Source organism: Nyctereutes procyonoides, unplaced genomic scaffold (genome assembly GCF_905146905.1).
Source record: "Nyctereutes procyonoides isolate TBG_1078 unplaced genomic scaffold, NYPRO_anot_genome, whole genome shotgun sequence".
Taxonomy (NCBI): domain Eukaryota; kingdom Metazoa; phylum Chordata; class Mammalia; order Carnivora; family Canidae; genus Nyctereutes; species Nyctereutes procyonoides.
In genome coordinates, this window is record NW_026575044.1 from 29,632,120 (window position 1) to 29,655,736 (window position 23,617).

At 33.7% G+C, this 23,617-nt stretch overlaps 1 protein-coding gene across 1 annotated transcript in view; it reads left to right on the plus strand.

Annotated features, from left to right (window-relative positions):
* Nucleotides 1-23,617, plus strand: part of CCDC178 (coiled-coil domain containing 178) — a 374,243-nt gene that overhangs the window by 325,441 nt on the left and 25,185 nt on the right. Inside the window, exons 19-20 of the mRNA XM_055323597.1 lie at nt 675-752; nt 9,742-9,876. Of these exons, the coding sequence (XP_055179572.1) occupies nt 675-752; nt 9,742-9,876 (213 nt within the window). The remainder of the gene's footprint in view (nt 1-674; nt 753-9,741; nt 9,877-23,617) is intronic.

Sequence of the window (23,617 nt, forward strand, 5' to 3'; positions counted from 1 at the left end):
GATAATAAATATCTCATTACTTTTGAGATTTGTATATTGTACATGTGTAGCTTGGTAACTGAGTACTATAAAAAGATCAGAATTAGCTGGATTTTGTATATCTGTCATTCCTGCCGTGCCAAAAATCTGTGGAGTAGTTTGTAATTGCCATTGTTTGGGTTATTACGATAAACAGAACTGATAAGGCTTATGCTATTTGCCTTGTGAGCTGCATTCACTTCACATCACTCTGTTGAATTAAAATTGCATGCACATATCTTTGCTTATCAGTTTTATTTATCTGTCAAAAAGAGAAAGGAAGTATGCTTTCACTCTATAAAACCTTGTAACAAGCATCAGAAATTATAATCATTATTTTAAATGAATGACTGTATGTTTCTATTATCATTTAAAATATATTCCTATAGGAAAATACTGTTTTTTTCCATCTGCCCTTTATCATATTTTGTCAAAGCTTATCATTTTAATTGGATCACTCAAGGTACAAATGCAAATCTGTAGAATATAGCATGTTTTTTCTCTCCTTTGTCAAATATGTGTGATTTTTTTCTTAGAGCTGCTTCTACAGTAGGACTATTTGCTCGACTATGTTTATAGTTAGAGAATACAAGTAGATTGTATGAAATGTTTTAATTTTCTCCTATGGTAAAATCTCTTCATATTTCTACTTTTAGGATACAGCCTTCTCACCTATGAAATTCCCAAGTTCATTAGTGGTCCCATTAGATGAACTTTCAAATTTTCAGATACCTGTGATAAGTTAATCCATGCCTACACAGGTACTTCCTTCAGAAATTCTGACAATTGTCACACATCGTCACCACCATATATCCACTCCCAATTCCCACTCCAGTGTACTGGGGAGTAATTTGGACTTCAATAATTTGGAATGTTCCACATCTTTCATGTTTGTCCTACATGTTACTTTCATGAGGGTTGTTTATTGGTGTGATTCTATGAATTTCCTGTATGAATGTTATATCCAATGGATTTTTCATGTATGTAGAACAATTTTGTATTCTTTTGAACTGTCATCCAGTTTCTATGTATTTTTCCTTAAGAAGTTATAAATGAAGTATTGTTTTACACTCCTAAACAGTCAGATCTTCAGCAGTTGTTTTCATTTTCCAGTGATGGAAAATCATTATTCAAAAATGAAGAACTTGGAGTACTGTCCATGAATTATCAGTCCTGCCAGTATTACCTTTGTGTTTTAAGGGACTTCTGTGTTTTCAGTATTGACTAGTCTTTGTTTTCTGGCAAAACAATTTATAGTTCATTTTCAGATAACTATACATATGGTATTTGTATTTTAATTAAAAAGACTGTTGTTATGTCTGATTCTTATAAGCAGAAATTCATTATAAGGACACTTCTCATTTCCTTGAAATGTTCCCTTTCCTTTTTTTCCAGGGTTCTTAAATTGCAAAAGCCAGTTAAATTATGTGCTTTGGGGAGTTAATTTTTGGCACCATATGTCTCTAAAAATGATTTAATTTTATCTAAAGCATGTTTGTAATGATATTTATATTCTGTAATACACAGAGACAATATAAGGAATTTTTTAAAGAAAAACACACTAATCTATTGTTTCAACACAGTAACATGTGTCTAAGGTTACAAAAATTTCTGTTTATTTTAATTAATGTATTTCTAGTATCCGAGCTCTGTTGCCTTTTAAAACATTGACTTAGCAGAGTATCTTTATGATATCAACAAATACAAAAATGTTACTATCATTATTCTTATTAGGGACCTGATCTTAGGATTTGAGATGTTAGCAAAATTAAAAGTTAAGGGGATCCCTGGGTGGCTCAGTGGTTTAGCGCCTGCCTTTGGCCCAGAGCGCAATCCTGGAGTCCCGGGATCGAGTCCCACAACAGGCTCCCAGCATGGAGCCTGCTTCTCCCTCCTCCTGTGTCTCTGCCTCTCTCTCTCTGTCTATCATGAATAAATAAATAAAATCTTTAAAAAAAATTAAAAGTTAAACCAAAGCAAAGAATTAATTATAATCTAAGGACTAATTTAAAGGACTAAAGACCTACAAATAACTTTCTCCAAAGCTCTATTAATCATTGTACATAATTTTTATTATTCTTCTAATGCATGTACAACAAATCCTTACCTAATTCTAGCTAATTCAATTCTCATGTAAGTAGGCTACATATATCTATCTTCAATTTAGTATGAAGTAAGTCATAAAGTTACTATTCAACAACTGCTTTAATTATGTGAGCAGAATGAGAGGATATCTCAAAAATTTTAGGCAATTTAAGAATCAGTGGGTAGTAATTAATTCCTTGTTGATTTAAACTCCTTTAATATTTTAGATAGGTCGTTTATTATAGGTAGTATCATGCTTAGTGGATACATAACAGAAATCTTGTACAAAAAGACCTTTTCTTATATTTTAGCAGATGGTTGAATATAATAGGATTTTTAAAATTAGATTATAGTAAATTCTCTAAAATCAAATAATCCTGACCACAAAATATGGAAATTACTTTAACAAAACTAGGTTAAGCTAGACTTGTTTTTTTTTTAATGAAAATGTCCTTGCAAACATGGAAGCTTACCTAGAGTTATTTTTTTAATGAAACAACAAAACATAAATTACAGAGTTATATGTAAAGGAGATGTAAGTTTTATGATATATTTCTGTGTACCTTTATGAGCTTTGTAAATATCAACATTTATTTATTTGCCTCAAATGTTTAGACCAGTATAAATACACTCAAAACCCTCTGCTGAGGAAAATATTATATTCCACCTCTCTGAGTTGACCACTAGGTGTTTATCAATTCCATTTTTATTAAATCTGATTTTATTAATTATTAATTTTATTAATTGTAATTAATTTAAAAGGTAAACCATTTGTTTTCATTTTTATATATAAATGTTCTGCAATACCTATCACTTGTAACAGCATTAGTGTATTTATTTTAAATTCTGGCTTTAGGATATAAACATACTACAATGTATTTTTTTATCATCAAATGTAGACAATTAGATTGTTTCCATATTTTCACTATTGCAAGCAATGCTTTTGTAAATGAACAATATTTTATATGTTTCTTTGGGAACATGTAACTTTTCAAGAGCAACATCTCTGATTTCAGCGTGCTTTAGATACCTGGAAGTCTGTTAAAACACCAATTGTTGGGCTCCAGAGTTTCTGATTCAGCAGGTTTGAATGACTATATTTCTAACAAGTTCTGTTGTGATACTGATCTTGCTGATCTGGAGAATCTCTGGTCTAAAGTATATAGATTGAAATATAGTTGCTAGATCAGAGGGGAGCTACATTTCCATCTTTAATACATAGTGTGAGATTGCTCTCCAGAGTCTTTATGTCAAATTTTACACATTAGAACAATGTCTAAGAGTTCAGTTTTTTCCAAATCTTACCAGGAATTGGCATGGGCAGTTTTTTGTAATAATTGCCAATCAGTGTAAATTATATTTATTTGTGCTCTGCTATTGAGGTTGATAATGTTTATAAATGTTTATAGAAAAAATAGCTTTCCTTTTCTGTGAATTGTCTATTTGTATAATTTATCCATTTTTCTAGTATACTGTTTGTATTTTTCCTTATTGAATTATAAGGGCACTTTCTGGGTTAAAGAAGTTAATCCTTGCTAGCTGTAAGTGTTGTTAATGTCTTCTCTAAATCCCTGGTTAATTTTGTTACTCTGCTTAAGTTTAAATTAAAAAAAAAAACACAGTATGATTAAATTTATCAGTTCTTTCCACTAGAATTTATCATTTTTAGTATCTTGTTTAAAACTACTTCCCCTTCTAAAGGTCAGTTTTAAGTTAGTTTTTCTCGCTTTAGTCTATCTCATTTTTATGTTGGTGTATAAGTTAAGGATCTAATTTCATTTTAGATACTTGTGTAGAGAAAACCAATTATGCCATCCTTTCTCCACTAATGTAAATGCTATCTGTGACATATTTCAAATTTATATATCTTATATGAAAGTCTTGTTCATCTCTCTTTTCTGACCAAATGCTTATCTATTCCAATGCTGACATTACTGTTAGTTCCTACATCTTTATATATTGTATGTCAAGTTATTTTTAGCTTGTTCTTCTATTTAGCAATTTTTTTTAGCTGTTCTTAGTCTCTTATTCTTCCATATTGGTTTTAGATCAAGTTCTGTGAGACCTGATGAGATTATAGACTACTTTGTGAAAAATTGACCTGCCCTTTGACATTCTTTTCCAATATGTGGACATATTATACCTCTCCACTTATTTAGTTATTACTTTTTATTTTAAAAAAAAGTTTTTTAACTTTCTCCATATGTTTCTTTAATAGAATGAAATCTAGATATCTTAATTCTGTATTGTTATTATGAATAGAATTTTAGAATCACGATTCAAAATTGGTTATAACTAATTTTTAATGTTATTTTTTCAGTGCTGATTTTATAGGCAAAACAGTTCCTAAAGTCTCTCATGACTTCCTGTTGTTGATTTGTAGAGCCTCTGTAGTTTTCTGTGTAGACATTCTTCCTCCTATATTTTTTCTTTCATTTTCTTACTGCTTTTGGCTAGTATCTTCAGTAAAATTTTGAAAAAAGGTATTGATTCCTGATGTCCTAATTGCATTTTTCCTGACGTGGAAATGTTTCTAAAGTATCTCTATTTACTAAATTATTTGTTGGAAGTTTTGAGTTTATGCCTTTATCAGGTTAAAGAAATTTTCTTCTGTTCCTATTCCTACTTTGCTAAGATAATTTTTTCATTGTTGATTGTTTTTGTTCTGTGTTCATATTGACTTCTCTTGGGGATGATTTTTTTCTTTGATATAGTGATGTATTACATGAAAATATTTGCTGATAATGAACCATTTTTAAATTTCTGGAACTATTATAGTTCCTTTACACTGTCTTCAATTAATGAGCTCCTAGACGGTACAAACTACATTCTATCAATCAAGAGTACTTATTAATCACTCTCTTATTACTAATAAATCATTTTCTGTTTCAGCCTTAAACTAAACAGTGAGTTAGGAAATCACTTTTGCTTTCCATTCAGAAAATATGGGTAGTAAATTATTTTCTTGCAAGGCAAAAAAGAGAAGAGAGTTTAAAATCTATCATTAACTAAGGCTGCAACAAATTGTCTCCAAATTTAGCAGCTTAAGCTAATAAACATTTATTTTCTCACAAAGTTTCTGAAAGACAAGAACCAGGAGCTGCATAGATGGGTGATTTTGTCTCATGGTCTCCTACAAGGTTGCAATCAAGTTGTTGGTCAGGATGGCAGTCATCTGAAGAGATTGGAGAATCTGCTTTCAAGATCACTCACAGGGAGCTGTTGGCAAAAAGAAACTTCAATTCCTCACCATGTGGGTTTTTCACAGAACTGCTTACACAACATGGGAGCTGGCTATTCCCAGATCAAAAGACCTGAGAGAATTAGAAAAATCCAAGACGTGGGTGCATGCATGTGTGTATGTGTGTGTGCGTGTTCTTAGAAGTGCATCCTATCTCCCATCGTTTTCTGTTCTTTACAAAAGAGTCACTAAGTCTAGCCTACGTTCAAAGGGAGGGGTAAAATAATCCTGCTTCAAGAGTATTATCAAATAATTTGAGCATCTATTTTTAAAATCATACCTATGAACACTGTTTTTCTCTGACAGTAAATAACAAACATATTTCAATTATATTACCCCATTCTTCACAATGTGCCCGCAATTGTCCCCTTTGGGCTAGGATAACAAGGCTTTACTTTATTATTATATCCTTCATAATGTAAACCACACAACTATATACTCCAATCTGGCCATAGGAAATACTTGAAAAAGTTGATGCTTTGAAATATCTAATTTCAATGCTGAGAGCATGAGAAGGGTCTAAGGCAATATTTTGTTCCTAATTTGGTTATGGCTCGGTCTAACATTTTTGAAACCTGTGATTGGAATGTCAAATAGTTTATATTAGCCTTAGCATATTATAATTTCCATATGCATAACAGTGGTAAAATAATATAAATTTAAACTCATCTATAGAGGTTTTGTGTGTTATATAGCATACATAATTACATTCAGTATTAGGTCCAGGTTTATGTGATATGTGGGAGTTCACAGTTGTCCTAAATTTGTATAGGTCATCAAAATAGCTTGGATTTAAAACAGAATCCATATAATACATAAAAGTATATTAAAACAGGAGAATGGAGAATATTTCACTTTTGCAAGTGGCAACATTAATTTATTCTATTTTACTGTTGAAGAATATCAAGCTTTAAAATGTTAATAAAGGGCAGCCCTGGTGGCTCAGCAGTTTAGTGCCACTTTTGGCCCAGGGCGTGATACTGAAGACCTGGGATCGAGTCCCATGTCGGGCTCCCTACATAGAGCCTGCTTCTCCCTCTGCCTGTGTCTCTGCCTCTCTCTCTGTGTCTCTCATGAATAAATAAATAAAATTTAAAAATAAATGAAATAAAATGTTAATAAATGTAATAAAAGGAACTTAATTAAATTTGATAAAAAGGGATTTTTACTAAATGTATATTATATACAAATAGATATTTTATGTAATGCTACATTAACAGATATGTCAAAATGGACATTGATTTTTTTTCTTTTGAATAGCTAGATCGTGATCATTACCTCAAAATAAATAACAACAAATTCTATCTTTGGGCTTCCTTCAACAAAGAACTCACAAAGCAAGTGTTAGAGCCCAATTTACCAAATCTACAAATTCAAACTGGCCAGAAACCATGGTCAGAAAACTCTACCATTCCTTTTTGTCATTTTAAATGTCTGAGAGTATACACCAGCTATTTCCTGTTTCAGCTTTCCTGATGCAATTGAATATTCTCTTTTCTCTTTTAGTATTCAGAATTGAGAGCACTTAAGTTGAGGATCTTTTTTTTCAAAATGACTCTTTTCCTGTTCCAATATGCTCCTTCTGAGTTTTGTATGAGAATATATCTTTTCTCTTCCAAAATTATTGTAATATGTGCTTGAGACTAAGCTGTAGCCTTGTTACTCCATCAGTGACTTTAAATTCCATTCCTACTCCTGAGTACATGGCAGTTCCTACAGTGCCCTTGCTGTAACCCCATCCAATGTATTTGTATCCCTTACGGTTCTTTTTTGTTTCTCTAACACTTCTTCCCTCATCTCACCTTATCTTCCTTAAAATCTGAAGGAGACGGCAAGAATATAATCATTTTAGGAATAGGAGAGTTTCATTTCAAAAACACTAGGTTAATTGAAGTTGGAAAGATCAAAAATCATTCCAGTTCCTTCGGCTTTCCAACCTAAATTCTATGTCTACCCAAAGGACATTTCCACTCAACTGAATTCTCTCTCTTTAGTGTTACCTTTACATATTTTTGTATCTCTTACATTCACTTTGTTTATTTTTCTCTTCTCTCATTAATTAGTAAGTTCTTAAGAGTCTTACTTGCTTCTATGCTTCACCACTAAAATTTTACCGGTTCACTTAATTGAGTTAATTTCAGTATTTATTGAGTAATTACTGTCTACTAACATCTTACAATTGGGCTTTTATCATAACTATTTTCTTAAAATAGTTTGTCAGCATATTCAAATCTTAGATTGAATCAACTGTCATTTCTAGCACCTGAAGTATTTTTCCATATATATTATTGTTGATCATCTAATTGTCTTTAATGTAGATATGTATGTGTATATTTGTGACTTTTATCGGATGCTTATTCTAGGAATTCCTTCAGTTTGTTTCTGTCCCAGTTCTTTTTTCAGAGGCCCATTAGCTATAAATTTAAAAACTAAACAAACAAACACTCTTTTGAGATATTATTCTTTTTTAGTTGATACATAAGGAACTTCTCTAGTTAAGTAGCTGAACACTTGTATATAAACTAATCTAAGACCTTTGTGGCTAAAATTCAGAAGCTAGAATTCAGAAAAGTGAATAAACTAGATTTACTGTATGCAGCTGTTTCTCCTCGTGTAAGATATGGATATGGGAAACAGTACCATTCAGTTCACTTTGCTTAATGAGCTCCCACTTGTAAAACCTTTCACATGTTGAGAGCTCCCACTTGGAAAAAAGTTACCTTCAGTTTAAGGAATTCCTCTAAAACTCATCTTCCTCTTCTTATTTGCCCTTGTCATATTGCAGATACCATCATAATTGTGCAATGCAAAAACTAAAGTGTCTTAATGTCTTAGTGAGTATTTCTAGATATAGCATATGCTCCCCCAGTGGCAGTCAGAGTTGGCAGGAAAAAAATTATTTAAATATTATATTAAAACTATTAAATATTATAATTATTATAACTATATATTATAACTATTAAATATATGATGTTAACATTTAATTCAAATGTCCTTAAATTCCAGATAACATATTTCAGCATTTACCAAGCTGAAAATTCTATAGTTTTCAAGGTTATTCTTATTTCACAAGTTAGCCAATTAACCAAGAGTAGTGGTTTCATTATTCTGTTGGCTTGCATAAATATCTGTGTATTGCTTATTACAATTCATAGTGAAGATAATGATCATAAACATGCAATGCCAGGTGACTATTTTTAAAACTGTTATTTTTAAATAAACTATTTTATTGAAATATGCTTCCAGAGAAATTCATCCATGCACAGTCTGGTGAAGTTTTGCAAAGGATCTCGTACATATACCCAGTACCTAGGTCAATAAATAAAACATAAAATAGCCATACTTTGTGACATGCTTTTATTCTGTTGTGAAGAAATGTCTGATATGAAATTTTTAGTGTTTGTTTTTCATTCTGCAAAATATACTAAGAAAAAATCAACAACAATCCACATTACCAAAAAAAAAAGAGGTTTCAGTGACAGAATATATTTTAATATACTGTTTTTATCATTTATTCTTATGAAGTTTATTTCTTTGGAAATAATCTAATTATTGCAACTCTATATGGTGTGGCTATGTTAACTGTTGAGGGACATATATTAATTGTCTTGGTAAAACTTCTACCGTGTTTGTTGTTGTAACATCAACAACAAAACAAAAAGTATAGAATGCCTCACAGGAGAAATTCTTTTTCTGTGTATATTCGGTATTAGATGTGTCACCTCTAAACATCGCGTCCACTGTACTTTAGTGCAGTGGGATGTTTCCATGTCACATAGTCAGAGGGAGGTAGATTAATAGGGAATTCTAGCTGGAAATCTCTTCTCTGTTATTGTTTTCCCTCAGCAGTTGATGGCTAAGTTAATTCTCTTTAGTTTTGTCATGCTCTAAAGCACACATTGCCAAGCAATGGTAAGCTTTATGAGAAAAAAAAAAAAAAAACAAAGGAAGCAATAGTGTCCATCAAAGTCTTAAAGTTGCATTTTTAAACTTTGGCTTGACCTGATGTGCCATTCAAAAAAGCTTCAAAAGATTATTTTTTTAGAGAAAGGTTCAATATGTCCCGAGGCTATCGGTTTTGAGTTAAACTGGGTGAAGTAGAAATATTTTACTCATCAGCTTTGCAGTCACAGAGTTTGCCTCAGCTAGAACAAAACTGCTGAGGCATTTAGAGAAAATTAACCCCCCATCCTGGCGGCCAGATGTGACTGGTTTCTGATGAATGCACATGAGTGGGCTGAAAAATCAAGAGACTGTGAAATTCCTGTCAGGTCCGTACAGTGCAGAATGGGCTATTGACTGCTTTCTATATTTCCCTCCATCATTCTTCTTGAACACTGCCATTAATTTCCTCTCCTACTCTGACTTGTGTTTTTCCCCCTCCCTCTTCCCTTTAGCTCTGTCAGCTGCAAAGAAGGATACACAAGGTGTGGCAGAAGCACTTCAAACTGGTGGTCCTCTACAGCCAGATGAGGCTGGCCAAGTTCCAGACAGACTCTCAAGAGAGTATTCAGAAAATATTAGCTGTGCAGGTAGGTGATTGCAGGGAAGTAGGAAAGATCATTCTGATCTAGATTGAAAAGCAAATGATGGGTAGTGTGATGAAGCATTAAAACCATATCCCATCAGAGTTTTATAAATTTTTAACCTCTTTAATAAACTGGAATTGCATGAAGGATGAATTCAGTAAGTTAGCATATATACCATGCATACTTTGGAGGAAAAGGGAGATTGAACTTATTTTTCACAAACCTCAAAACAGATTTTTATAAATACATTTGGTATAAATGTATATTTTCAAATCTTCAGGCTTTGCAGATGCCTTTCAGCTGTTTAAGAGATACTGTCAACAGTTGCCTTGTGTTGTTTTTGTGTGAAATCTACTTCAGTGAAAATGACACTTATGTTTATTTTATTTAACTGTTTTCTTTCCCTCTCCATTTTGAAAGAGTCTTGCCCTCCTAGGAAGATTTAGAGAGAACTTTATTTGAAAAATAAGCAATTTGGGATTAGAACGTAACTACGGTTCCAGATGTATGTGAAATTTTACTGTTTGTTTCTATCCAAATTTTTAGTGGATCAGTTGTCTTTATTTTAAGGCTCTGATCTATTTTAGAAACCCCTATTAACTCCTTAAAGACTATTTTTGGAAAATCAATTTTTTAGATTAATATTTTATTATTCAAAATGTTATAATATGCATAAAACATGACTTACCAAAGGACAACGAACACCATCTTGTTCTATTTAAAAAAAAAAAAAATAGAAGTACCTGTTCTATAAAATAAAATGCACATGCTCTTTAAAACCATAATTTTGAGGTGAGTGGGTGGCTCAGTTGGTTGAGCTTCTGCCTTTGGCTCAAGTCATGATCCCAGGACCCTGGAATCCAGCCGTATCAGGATCTCTGCTCCCTGCTCATTGGGGAATCGGCTTCTCCCTCTGTCCCTCCATCCCGCTTGTGATCTCTCTCTTTCTCCTCTCTATTTGCTTGCTTGCTTGTGCATGCACACACACGTGCTCAAATAAAATATTTTAAAAAAATAAAACTATAATCTTCATTAACTTGCAGCATAAACAATGCATGCTGAACCTAAACAAACCAAATCTTTTTCTAAATATTTTAATTACATGTACACTTCATGATGCGTAATTTACCACAATCAAAGGATTTTGCAGAACACTTCCAATGCTTTTCAAATTTCATTTTTACTGGTGGCTATTTTTGCTATTTCCTCTGAGAATGTATGTGAGTGTGTGTGTGTGTGTGTGTCTGTGTATCTACCCCATTTGAAGTACATATATAACTTTATGTATGTATACTTTATATAAAGATGCCATTGATAATGAATTATAAGAAAAAGTTAAAATAATAGAAGCTTAAAGTTTTGAAAAATAGAACTTAAATGTGTAGGTTTAATGGATATTCAGATACAAACTTGAATATAAACTACAGTTGCAGTATTTTTGAAGGCAAGATTGTTGTTTTTTTCCTTAAAAGTCTGTTAACAGGGGCACCTAGGTGGCTCAATTGGTTGAGCGTCTGCCTTTAACTCAACTCAGGTCATGATCCCAGGGTCCTGGGATGAGTCCACACCTGGCTCTGTGTTCAGTGGTAGGGAGTCTACGTCTCTCTCCCTCTCCCTGCCACTCCCCCTGCTTGTGCTCCTGTGCATGCTCTCTCTGTCAGATAAATAAATAATTTTTTAAAAAGTCTGTTAACAAATAATACATTAAAAATTATGGAGTGCCTGTAACTCGTGATTCCCTTTTAAATATTTAAAGGTAATTTGTCTGTTCTATTGTTTTAGAAAAATCTCATACTTCTGCCTAAGTGTAAATATTCTCAAAAATCTTACAAATGATAAATCCTCATTGTGAATTAGGCTGTATTTTGAAATATTGAAAATGTCAGTAGAAACTGATTATCAGTAAACTCTCAATCCATAACCTACAACAATCCTTATTCCAATTTTTTATTAGAAATTCACCAATACATTTTTTAACCAAATGTGATTTTAAGTTACTTATTTTGAGACTGTTATATAACAGTATAAATAAAGAGAAATTTTAGGATAGTTTCAGTAGGAAGACTCAACTACTATGCTTCTAGAGACACAGTAAGAAGGCCGGATTGTATTTGGGGAAACTAAGGAATTTACTGAGTTCTTATCTAATAGAGATGCCTTCAATTTATAATATTTCAACTTTGGCTTTTAATAGAAATATTGAAATATAATTTTCAGGATCTTCCCATAAAACTATAGAAATGAGAGCAATCCTCTGAAAAATTCAATTCCTAATCCTTCAGCATGGTACACAATGACCATCATGACCCAGTTCCTACTAAATGTACCAGCTTCATCTCTCTCCACATTAGTTCCTTAAAGTATAAAACCTCTTGTTTAACTCCTTCTTCCTTTCCTGTGCCTGTACTCTTACCTCTTTCTGTAATACTCTTTATTATCTTACCTGTTAGCATCTGATTCAACTCAAACATCTTAACATCTTTTCTACAAAATCCTTCCTGAGCACCTTCCTTTTCTTTACCTCCTACCATACTCTGTACATATCACCAAACCACAGTTGTATTTTCAGCACCTTACTCCCACTTGCTGTGCTTTTCTTCTTAGAAGATTCTAAGCTCCTTTGGGGCTTTACATGATCAGTGAAATCAGTTCAGTTCTTGCTCAGTTGGTTTTTAGTGTGTATGATAATAGCAAGGCCATTAAGGATATCTGAAAGTATCCCATGACTCTCTTGTTTTCACTTATTATAATATCAAAAATGTTTAAATGAAAACATGATAGAGTGATTTAGTATGTTTGCAGAGTGAGTCTGCACATGTCAGTCTCTACAATTTGAGTCAACATGGCTAAAAATTGCTTAACAGAACAGATACTATTGTCTATTTTCATATGATTTAGTAGCATATCAAAACTCTGGAATCTAATGTTTTATATTTTGAAGATAGTATTAAAATTATGCCACAAAATATTAGTAAATTATTTTTAAAAAAGGTATTAGTGAATTACTTGATGAGAAAACCATCTGATAAATCTTTTAAAAAATAAATTATATATAACTAATATTGAGAAAAAGCAATTCAAAATAAATGTTAAGCAGAAAAATAAAGCTTTGTTTCATCCTTGGTTTTGGAACAATTACTTGTAGGACTATCAAAAAAACAAATGCATAATTAGCAAATCTGCAGATGGCAAAAAACCAGGTGGGCCACATAGCTTTTGAATAACATAATCAAGTAGAAACTAGTAAGATAAACTATAACTGGAATAAAATATTGGTACATTTGATATCAAAGCCATTTATATAAAATATGCACATGGGGATTTTAGTTGACTGCAATTTTAACATGAGCCTAAGTGAGCTACTATGATCTTAAAATCAGTGCCATGTTCCAGCTCTGGCAACCATTTGAGACTTCTTGAATCTGACAGTATAGGGCATATTTTACAGTCCAAACCTCAAATCTCAGCCCATATAAAGTACTATCATTGCAATATTTTTCTATTTTTATTTTTAATTTATTTAATGCTGTGATATTTAATACCTCTTTGGCATCTGGCTTAGAAAAAAGACTAGATGTTAACTCATAATTTAAATAAGAGAATGTTATGTGGCAAACACATTCATGTGATCTTAGACTTTGAAAGCACAAATGTTTTGTCTTGTGATAGTTACATTGGAGGTGATAGTTACATTGCACTTGTTCAAAAGTTGAGTATATCTGCAGTATTTTATAAAGGTTTGGGGAGTATAGTTTAAGGGCCATTTTGATATATTAGAAAATAGCAATCTAATAAAAGTCAAGGAAAGGGAAAAATGTACAAATTTAGATGTTTAATTGTAAAAGAAAAAGACTCAAAAGGACAAACATCTAAAGGACTAAGTGAAGATTGGCAACACCTGGACCCATCCCACCTGGATGGAAAAGATGAGATGGTGGCTTTGAGCTCAGTAGGAAAACATTTGCTCTCCAAACATGCACTGCTAGTGCTTGAGCAAAAGCACTGCAGTGGTTGAGGGAAAGCAAACTGGCTAAGAATCAGCCCAGAGAGCACCTTCTTAGTCTGTACTCCTGGAATGTTCACCTGACCTCCTTGTGCAAACATTTGTCTGTGGTCTGTATCTCTTCACCCACTAGAATGTAAGCCTTCTCAGTTGAAAAGCACGTCTTATTTGTTCATCTTTATCCTCCTGGCACTAACGACAGTTCTTAATACGTAAGTACTCAAAAATATTTGTTGAGTGAATTGATGATTATGTGAATTGGCGAAGTAGTTTATTAAGATTTAATGTGATAACCTCAAAGTTCTATCTAAGCTCTATGTGCCTACTATTCTGTATGTTAATACACAAAAGCATTCTCTAGGTATTTTGCCAAGAATTTTGATGGCACAGAAGTAAGATGTTTAGTCATTTCAGGCATTTGTGCATGCACGCACACATACACTCACACTCGCAGAGTACTTATAGGGACAAACCAATTTCTTATTTCTGGAAGATAACTATACAAATAAAAATAAGCCAGAAAAAACTGGCTAAAGTTCCAAAATCACTTGGTTGGACCTGGGAATAGGACCAGCCAGGAGGACCCTAAATTCTCCTTGTCCCACAAATATAACTAGATAACACTCACATCATCATGAATAATACAAAAGCCAACCTGAGGACTAGCAGAACAGACTCCACAACTAAAGGTAGAGAAGAGGCCACATCAAAGAAGGCAGGAAAGGTGAAGATGAGGTTTGGGAATGAATAAGACCAGACTGTGACTGTCAGCAGTGGGGAGGGAGCCCATGGTGTGGAAAAAGGCAAAAATACAGACTGTTACACTGGAGAGCCCTCACAGGGAAGACAGATCCCCATTCCATATGGCTTTTAAGGTGAGAAGGGCAGAATCTTATAAGTTTGTAGGACTTAAAATATGGGATTTTAAAAATTGGTGGATTTAGGTCCAGGAGAGCCTGGAGGGCTCTGGAGGGCATTAAGAAGTAGAGTCCCTACCCTTAAAGAGACAGCATGACAAAAACCCGTGGCAATACAGCATGGAAGCAGAAGTTTGAAAAATGCCACGGGCATACAGGAAGGAGAGTTATTTACTCATCTCAGAGCATGGCCACAGAGGCAATGATCACAGAGAGACCCCTCTAGGAACAGAAGAGCTAGAAGATACATTTCCCTCCCCCCACCCACCACAAAAAAAACAGGGCCACCTGGTGCAGACTAGCATGGTGCCAACACTCACTACCTAACTTGCTTACACCAAGCCCTATCCCCCATACTTTTGTATATTCACCCTTTCCAGTCAATCTTGCCTCAGTCCAGGCGCATAAGGTTTCCTCCCAGAAGCCCAACACAAACCCTACCAACACCCCATCTCCCAATCCAATCATTTTATGGAACCTCAGTTTAAGTGGCCACATTAGTAGTGGTAACAAGCCTTATTTCACAAACAGACCAGTGCACATCTTGTTAAAAAAACACCCCACCCATCCAGTGAGTGAACATAGCTCACAACAGACAAAGAGAACCTCTGCAAATGACTGGACTGAAGGAAAAATTGGCTGGGACACAATAGCAGGGCATATGCAACACACATAAGAGACACTCCCTGAAGCCCCAGATCCTGGAGAACAAAAGACATTGCACTGTAGGGCACTACAGTATCTCTTCTTCATAAAAACCATTATATTCGGGATCCCTGGGTGGTGCAGTGGTTTAGCGCCTGCCTTTGGCCCAGGGCGTGATCCTGGAGACCCGGGATCAAATCCCACGTCAGGCTCCCGGTGCATGGAGCCTGCTTCTCCCTCTGCCTATGTCTCTGCCTCTCTCTCTCTCTCTCTCTCTCTGTGACTATCATAAATAAAAAATAAAAATTTAAAAAAAAACCATTATATTCAAGAGCAGGAGATATAGCTGACTTTACTAACATAAGCAGACACAGAGAAGTACACAAAATGATGGGACAGAGGAATATATCCCAAATGAGAGAAACATAAAAACCACAAGAGAACCAAGCAAAATGGATATAAGTAATATGCCAGATAGAGAGTTTAAAGTAATGATCATAAAGATGCTCACTGGACTTGAGAAGGAATGGAGGACATCAATGAGACCCTTAACAAAGAGACTAAAAAGAATCAATCAGAGATGAAGAGTATAACAAGTGAAATTTAAAATACACTTGGTAGAATAAGTAGCAGGCTAGAGGAAGCAAAGGAATGAATCAATGACCTGGAAGACAGAATAATAAAAAGTAATCAAGGCAAGCAAATGAGAGGGAAAAGGATTATGCAAATGAGAATAGACTTAGGGAACTTCGTGACTCCATCAAGTTTAATAATATTCATATTATAGGGATCCCAGAAGAAGAAAGAGAAAAGGGGGAAGAAAATTTACTGGAAGAAATAATATCAAAAAACTTCCCTAATCTGGGGAAGGAGATAGATATCCACATCCAGGAGGCATAGAGATTCCCCAACAAAATCAACACAGGGAGGTCCATACCAAGACATATAGTAATTAAAATGGCAAAAAATGGTGATAAAGAAAAAAATTTAAAGCAGCAAGAGAAAATAAGACAGTTACAAGAGAAACTCCATAAGGCTATCAGCAGATTTTTTCAGCAGAAACTTTGTAGTCAAGAAGAGAGTGGCATGATATATTCAAAGTGCTGATAGGGAAAGATCTACAGCCAAGAATATTCTATGCAACAATACAGTCATTCAGAATAGAAGAGACGAAGTGTTTCTGCGACAAACAAAATCTAAAGGAGTCGTGATCACTAAACCATTCCTACAAGAAATATTAAAGGGGACGCTTTGAATGGAAAGGAAAGACCATAGTGAGGGAACAAAAAGTTGGTAGCACAAAAGGAGTAACAATATGTATATCTATAAAAACCAGTCCAGAAATTCACAAAATAAAAGGATGTAATATATGATGCCATATATCTAAAGCATAAAGGGGACAAGCATAAAGAATGGGAGCCATCAACTTTATATAGACTATTTTATGCAGAAGATGTTATATACAAACCTAACGGTAACCATAAATCAAAAACTAGTAATAGATATGCAAAGAATAATGGGAAAGGAATCCAAGTATATCACTAAAGAAAGCCAACAAACCATGAAAGACAGCAAGAGAAGGATCAGAGAAAAACTACAAAAAGAACCACATAACAAGTAAAATATATACATATCTTTCAATATATACATATTTATCAATATTTACTTTGAATGTAAATGGACTAAATGCTCCAATCAAAAGACACAAGGTGACAGAGTAGATAGAAAAACAAGACTATATACTGCCTATAAGAAACTCATTTCAGACCTGAAAATACATGCAGATTGAAAGTGAGATGCTGGAGAAATATTTAACATTAAAATAAATGTCAAAAGAAAGCCAGGGTAGCAATACTAATATCAGACAAAATAGATTTTAAAACAAAGAGGGTAATAAGAGATAAAGAAAGGTACTATATAATAATAAGGGTGATGGTCCAACAAGAAGATACAACAATTGTAAATATTTATGCACCCAACATAGGAGCACCCAAATACATAAAAATACATAAAACAGTTAACATACACAAAGAAACTAATAGATAGTAATACAATAACAGTAGGGTACTTTAACACCCCAGTTACATCAATGGACAGATCATCCAAACAGAAATTTCAGCAAGGAAACAATGACTTTGAATGATGTGCTGATCAGCTGGACTTAACATATATTCAGAACATTCCATCCTAAAACAGCATAATATACATTCTTTTCAAGTGCACATGGAACATTCTCTAGAATAGAGTATATATTAGGCTGCAAAACAAATCTAAAAAAAAAAAAAAACAAAAAGATCAAAGTCATACCATGCATCTTTGCTGACCATAACACTATAAAACTAGAAATCAACCACAAGAAAAAAAGATTGGAAAGCACACAAATACCCGAAAGTTAAATAACCTACTACTAAACAATGAATAGACCAACCAAGAAATTAAAGAAAAATTTAAAAATTACATGGAAACAAATGAAAATGAAAACATAAAGGTCCAAAATCTTTGGAATGCAGAAAAAGCATTTCTAAGAAGGATGTTTATAGCAATACAAGCCTACCTCAAGAAACAAGAAAAATCTCAAATATACAACCTAAACTTACACTAAAGGAGCTAGAAAAAGAACAATTAAAAAAAAAAAAACAAACTCAAAACCAGCAGAAGGACTAATGAAGGCTAAAGCAGAAATAAATGATATAGAAACTTAAAAATCAATAGAACAGAGCAATGAAATCAGGAGCTGGTTCTTTCAAAATATCAACAAAATTGATAAACCTCTAATCATACAAAAAAAAGATTCAAATAAAATCACAAATTAAAGAGGAGAGAAATAACAGCCAACATCACAGAAATACTAACAATTATAAGGGAATAATATTAAAAATTATATATCAAAAAGATGTTGTATTTCCATGTACCACTAATGAAGCAGTATAAAGAGAAACCCATAAATCAATCCAATTCACAATTGCATCAAAAACAGTAAGATACTTGGGAATAAACCTAACCAAAGAGGTGAAATACCTATACTCTGAGAACTCTACAACACTGATGAGAGAAACTGAATATGACACAAAGAAATGGGAAAACATCCCATGCTCATAAATTATAAAACAAATATTGTTAAAATGTCTATACTATCCACTGAAAGCAATCTACACATTTAATGCAATCCTTAGCAAAGTACTGCCAGCATTGGTCACAGAGCTAGAACAAACAATCCTGAAATTTGTATGGAACCACAAAAGATCCTGAACAGCCAAAGCAACCTTGAAAAACAGAAAAGCAAAACTGGAGTATCACAATTCCAGACTTAAAGTCATATTACAAAACTGTAGTGATCAAACCAGTATGGTACTGGCACAAAAATAAACACATAGATGAATGGAACAAAATAGAAGATCCAGAAAGAAATCCATACTTATATGTTCATTAAACTTTGGCAAAGAAGGAAAGAATATCTCATGGGAAAAAGTCTCTTCAACAAGTAATGTTAGGAAAACTGGACAGCTACATGCAAAAGAATGAACCCGGACCACTATCTTACACCATACACAAAAATAAATTCAAAATGGGTTAAAGACCTAAAGGTGAGATTTGAAACCACAAAAATCCTAAAAGAGAGGACAGGCAGCAATTTTTGTAATATCAGCCATAGCAACATTTTTCTAGAAATGTGTCCTGAGGCAAGGGAAACAAAAACAAAAATTCACTATTGAGACTGTATCAAAATAAGAAACTTCTATACAGCAAAGGAAACAATCAACAAAACTAAAAGGCAACCTACTAAATGAGAGAAGATATTTGCAAATAACATATCTGTTAAGGGTTGTATGCAAAATATATAAAGAACTGATACAACTCAACACCCAATAAACAAATAATCCAGTCCAATGATATGAACAGACATTTCTCCAAAGAAAACATACAAATGGCCAATAGACGCTTGAAAAGATGCTCAACATCACTCATCAGGGAAATGCAAATCAAAACCACAGTGAGATATCACCTCACACCTGTCAGAAAGACTAAAATCAAAAAGACAAGAAACAAGTGTTGATAAGCAATGTGAAGAAAAAGGTACCCTCTTGCACTGTCTATGGAAATGCAAACTGGTGCAGCCACTCTGGAAAACACTATGGAGTTTCCTCAAAAGATTAAAAATAGAACAACCCTACAACTCAGTAATCACACCACTGATTTTTACCCAAAAAAAAAACATAATTCAAAGGGATACATGCATCCCTGTGTTTATTTCAGCATTATTTATCATAGCCAAACTATGGAAGAAGCCCGTTTTCACTCAATAGATGAATGTTTAAAGAGGATGTGGTATAACTTTCTTCAGAGAGTTGCAATAAATCATCTTAAGATTTGTGTGGAATCAGAAAAGACCCCGAATAGCCAGGGGAATATTAAAAAAGAAAACCAGAGCTGGGGGCATCACAATGCCAGATTTCAGGTTGTTCTACAAAGATGTGGTCATCAAGATAGTATGGTACTGGCACAAAACAGACACATAGATCAATGGAACAGAATAGAGAACCCAGAAGTGGACCTTCAACTCTGTGGTCAACTAATATTCAACAAAGCAGGAAAAACTATCCACTGGAAAAAAGACAGTCTCTTCAATAAATGGTGCTGGGAAAATTGGACATCCACATGCAGAAGAATGAAACTAGACCACTCTCTTTCACCATACACAAAGATAAACTCAAAATGGATGAAAGATCTAAATGTGAGACAAGAATCCATCAGAATCCTAGAGGAGAACACAGGCAACACCCTTTTTGAATTTGGCCACAGCAACTTCTTGCAAGATACATCCATAACGGCAAGGGAAACAAAAGCAAAAATGAAATATTGGGACTTAATCAAGATAAAAAGCTTCTGCAAAGCAAAAGAAACAGTCAATAAAACTAAAAGACAACCTACAGAATGGGAGAAAATATTTGCAAGTGACATCAGATAAAGGGCTAGTTTCTAAGATCTATAAAGAACTTATTGAACTCAACACCAAAGAAACAAACAATCCAATCATGAAATGGGCAAAAGACATGAAGAGAAATCTCACAGAGGAAGACATAGACATGGCCAACATGCACATGAGAAAATGCTCTGCATCACTTGCCATCAGGGAAATACAAATCCAAACCACAATGAAATACCACCTCACACCAGTGAGAATGGGGAACATTAACAAGGCAGAAACCACAAATGTTGGAGAGGATGGGGAGAAAAGGGAACCCTCTTACACTGTTGGTGGGAATGTGAACTGGTGCAGCCACTCTGGAAAACTGTGTGGAGGTTCCTCAAAGAGTTAAAAATAGACCTGCCCTATGACCCAGCAATTGCACTGCTGGGGATTTACCCCAAAGATACCGATGCAATGAAAGGTGGGGACACCTGCACCCTGGTGTTTATAGCAGCCATGTTCACAATAGCCAAACTGTGGAAGGAGCCCAGGTGTCCATCCGGAGATGAATGGATAAAGAAGATGTGGTCTATGTATACAATGGAATATTACTCAGCCATTAGAAACGATGAATACCCACCATTTGCTTTGACGTGGAGAGAACTGGAGGGTATTATGCTGAGTGAAGGAAGTCAATCGGAGAAGGACAAACATTGGTCTCATTCATTTGGGGAATTAAAAAATAGTGGAAAGGAATAAAGGGGAAAGGAGAGAAAATGAGTGAAATTATCAGTAAGGGTGACAGAACATGAGAGACACCTAACTCTGGGAAACGAACAGCAGGTAGTAGAAAGGGAGGTGGGCGGGGGGTTAGGGTGACTGGGTGACGGGCACCGAGGGGGGCACTTGACGAGATGAGCACTGGGTGTTATGCTATATGTTGGCAAATTGAACTCCAATAAAATAAAATAAAATAAAATAAAATAAAATAAAATAAAATAAAATAAAATAAAAAGCCAAATCTCAATAAAAAAAGATGTGGTATATAGATACAATGGAATATTATTCAGCTATAAAAAAAGAATGAAATCTTGACATTCACAAAAAACATGGACAGAACTAGAGAGTTTAATGCTAAGCAAAATAAGTCATTCAGAGAAAGACAGAGAAAGACAAATACAAATACAAATATGGTTTCACTCATATGTGGAATTTAAGAGACAAAATAAATTAGGAAAGAGAAACCAAAAAAACAGACTCTATAGAGAACAGATAGTTTTGCCCAAACATCTTGTAATCACAATAAATACAAATTGTTTCATTGTACTGTCCAAAGTTATAGATTTACAGATTGGTTGTAAAGGAAATTCCATCACATTTAGAAGAGACACACCGCAGACAAATAGAAACCAAATGAAAAACATAGACAAAAAGAAAAAAATAGTTCTAATTTAAAAAGAAGAAATGGCTTGAACAAAGATCATGAGAATAAAATTGAATAGTGCATAGGATACAGGGGAAATGGCAACTAATTTTATATTATTAAGGAATAAAATGTGATATAGGGAATACCAGAAACAAAGTGAAGAGGTAGATATATAAAATACTGGAAAATACCTAATTAAATGGTTGTATTACCAGGTATAGACAATAAACTTTATGGCTAGGAAGTGGAGAAAGCTACTTAGGCCTGAATTCAGACTAATACTTTTGTAAAATAGATGGAACTTGAAATAATCTTCCAGGAATGAGTAACTGAATATAGAGAAAGAGAAACAATGTGTGAGATGGAGGGAGGGTAACACCTTCAAGTAGAAAAGATCTATAAATTAAATATTTATAAATATTTATAAATATAAGTTAAATATTTATTTAAGTCTAATTAATTATTATAAAAGACTTGGAAAATAAATTCCATGGCTATGGAATAGACATTGTTTCTTGATTTTTTTGTTGGTTTTGCTTTTTTTTTTTTTCTTTAACAAGTCATCTGTCTCATCCTCACTAAGTGCCAACCATTGTCCTCTGTGCTTTATAAGTTTTAATTCATTTAAATCTTAAAGAACCCTAGGAGGTGTATGCATGGTGTTTCAATTTAACGAAAGAGGAAACTGAAGGACACAGAGGTTACATCTTTTGCCCAGGGTCACATAGCAAATAGAAGAGACAGGATTTTAACCCAAACACTTTGGCTGCAGAATACCTGCTCTTAAAAATCATACAGTGACAATTTTCTGTGTGTTTGTTACTAAGATTAGATGGTCTCAGAGGAAGACAGTGAAAGACAAGAGGTAAAGTAAGTTCTTAAGGTCACAAATTTAACAGTCTGACTAATTTAAGTTTGCTGTTAGAAGAATGCATTGAACATTCAGTAAATAATTATTAACCATTCATTTATCAAACCAAGTGCTAAATTTTTGGTATTCTCATGTCAAATATTTCTTCTCATGGTATTAGTGTAGCTTATCAGCTACCAGTGGAGAGTTCACTTAAACCATAAAAAGTATAAAAATCATATGGCTTTTTTGGTGAAAAACATGAATTACAGATCCAAATAAACTCAAAGAACCTCCCCCCCCAAAAAAGATATTTACATTGTAGTTAACATTTGAAAACTAAAGATAATGAAAATTAAAAATAAAGTGTAAAAGAATCCAGAGGAAAAGAAATCAAAAATTACCTCTAGCATTTCATCAGAAACCATGAAGTTCAAAAGACAGAAGACTATCTTTAAACTGCCTAAGGGAAAAGTAAACTTAAAATTCTCTATCCAGCAAAAATATCAAAACGTAGGCCATATAACCATACTAAAAGTTATATTTTAAAAATGGACTAAAATTTCCAATTAAAAAACAGATAATAGTCACATTATATAAACATACAAGACTCAAATTTAGTTATCTATTTGTCTATAAATGATACACCATGAAGACACTGATAGGTTAAAAGTATAAGGCTAGAAAAAGACATGCCAGGGACGCCTGGGTGGCTCAGCAATTGAGCATCTGCCTTTGGCTCAGAGTGTGAGCCTGGGATCCAGAATCAAGTCCCGCATTGGGCTCTGCATGGAGCCTGCTTCTCTCTCTGCCTGTGTCTTTGTCTCTCATGAATAAATAAATAAAATATTAAAAAAAAAAAGAAAAAGACATGCCATGCAAACCAAGTTGGTGAGGCTATATTAATATCAAATTAAACTTCACAATTTAACTATAACCAGAGATCATGAGGGTCATTTCATTAAGAGAAAGAATCAGTTTATCAAGCACATAT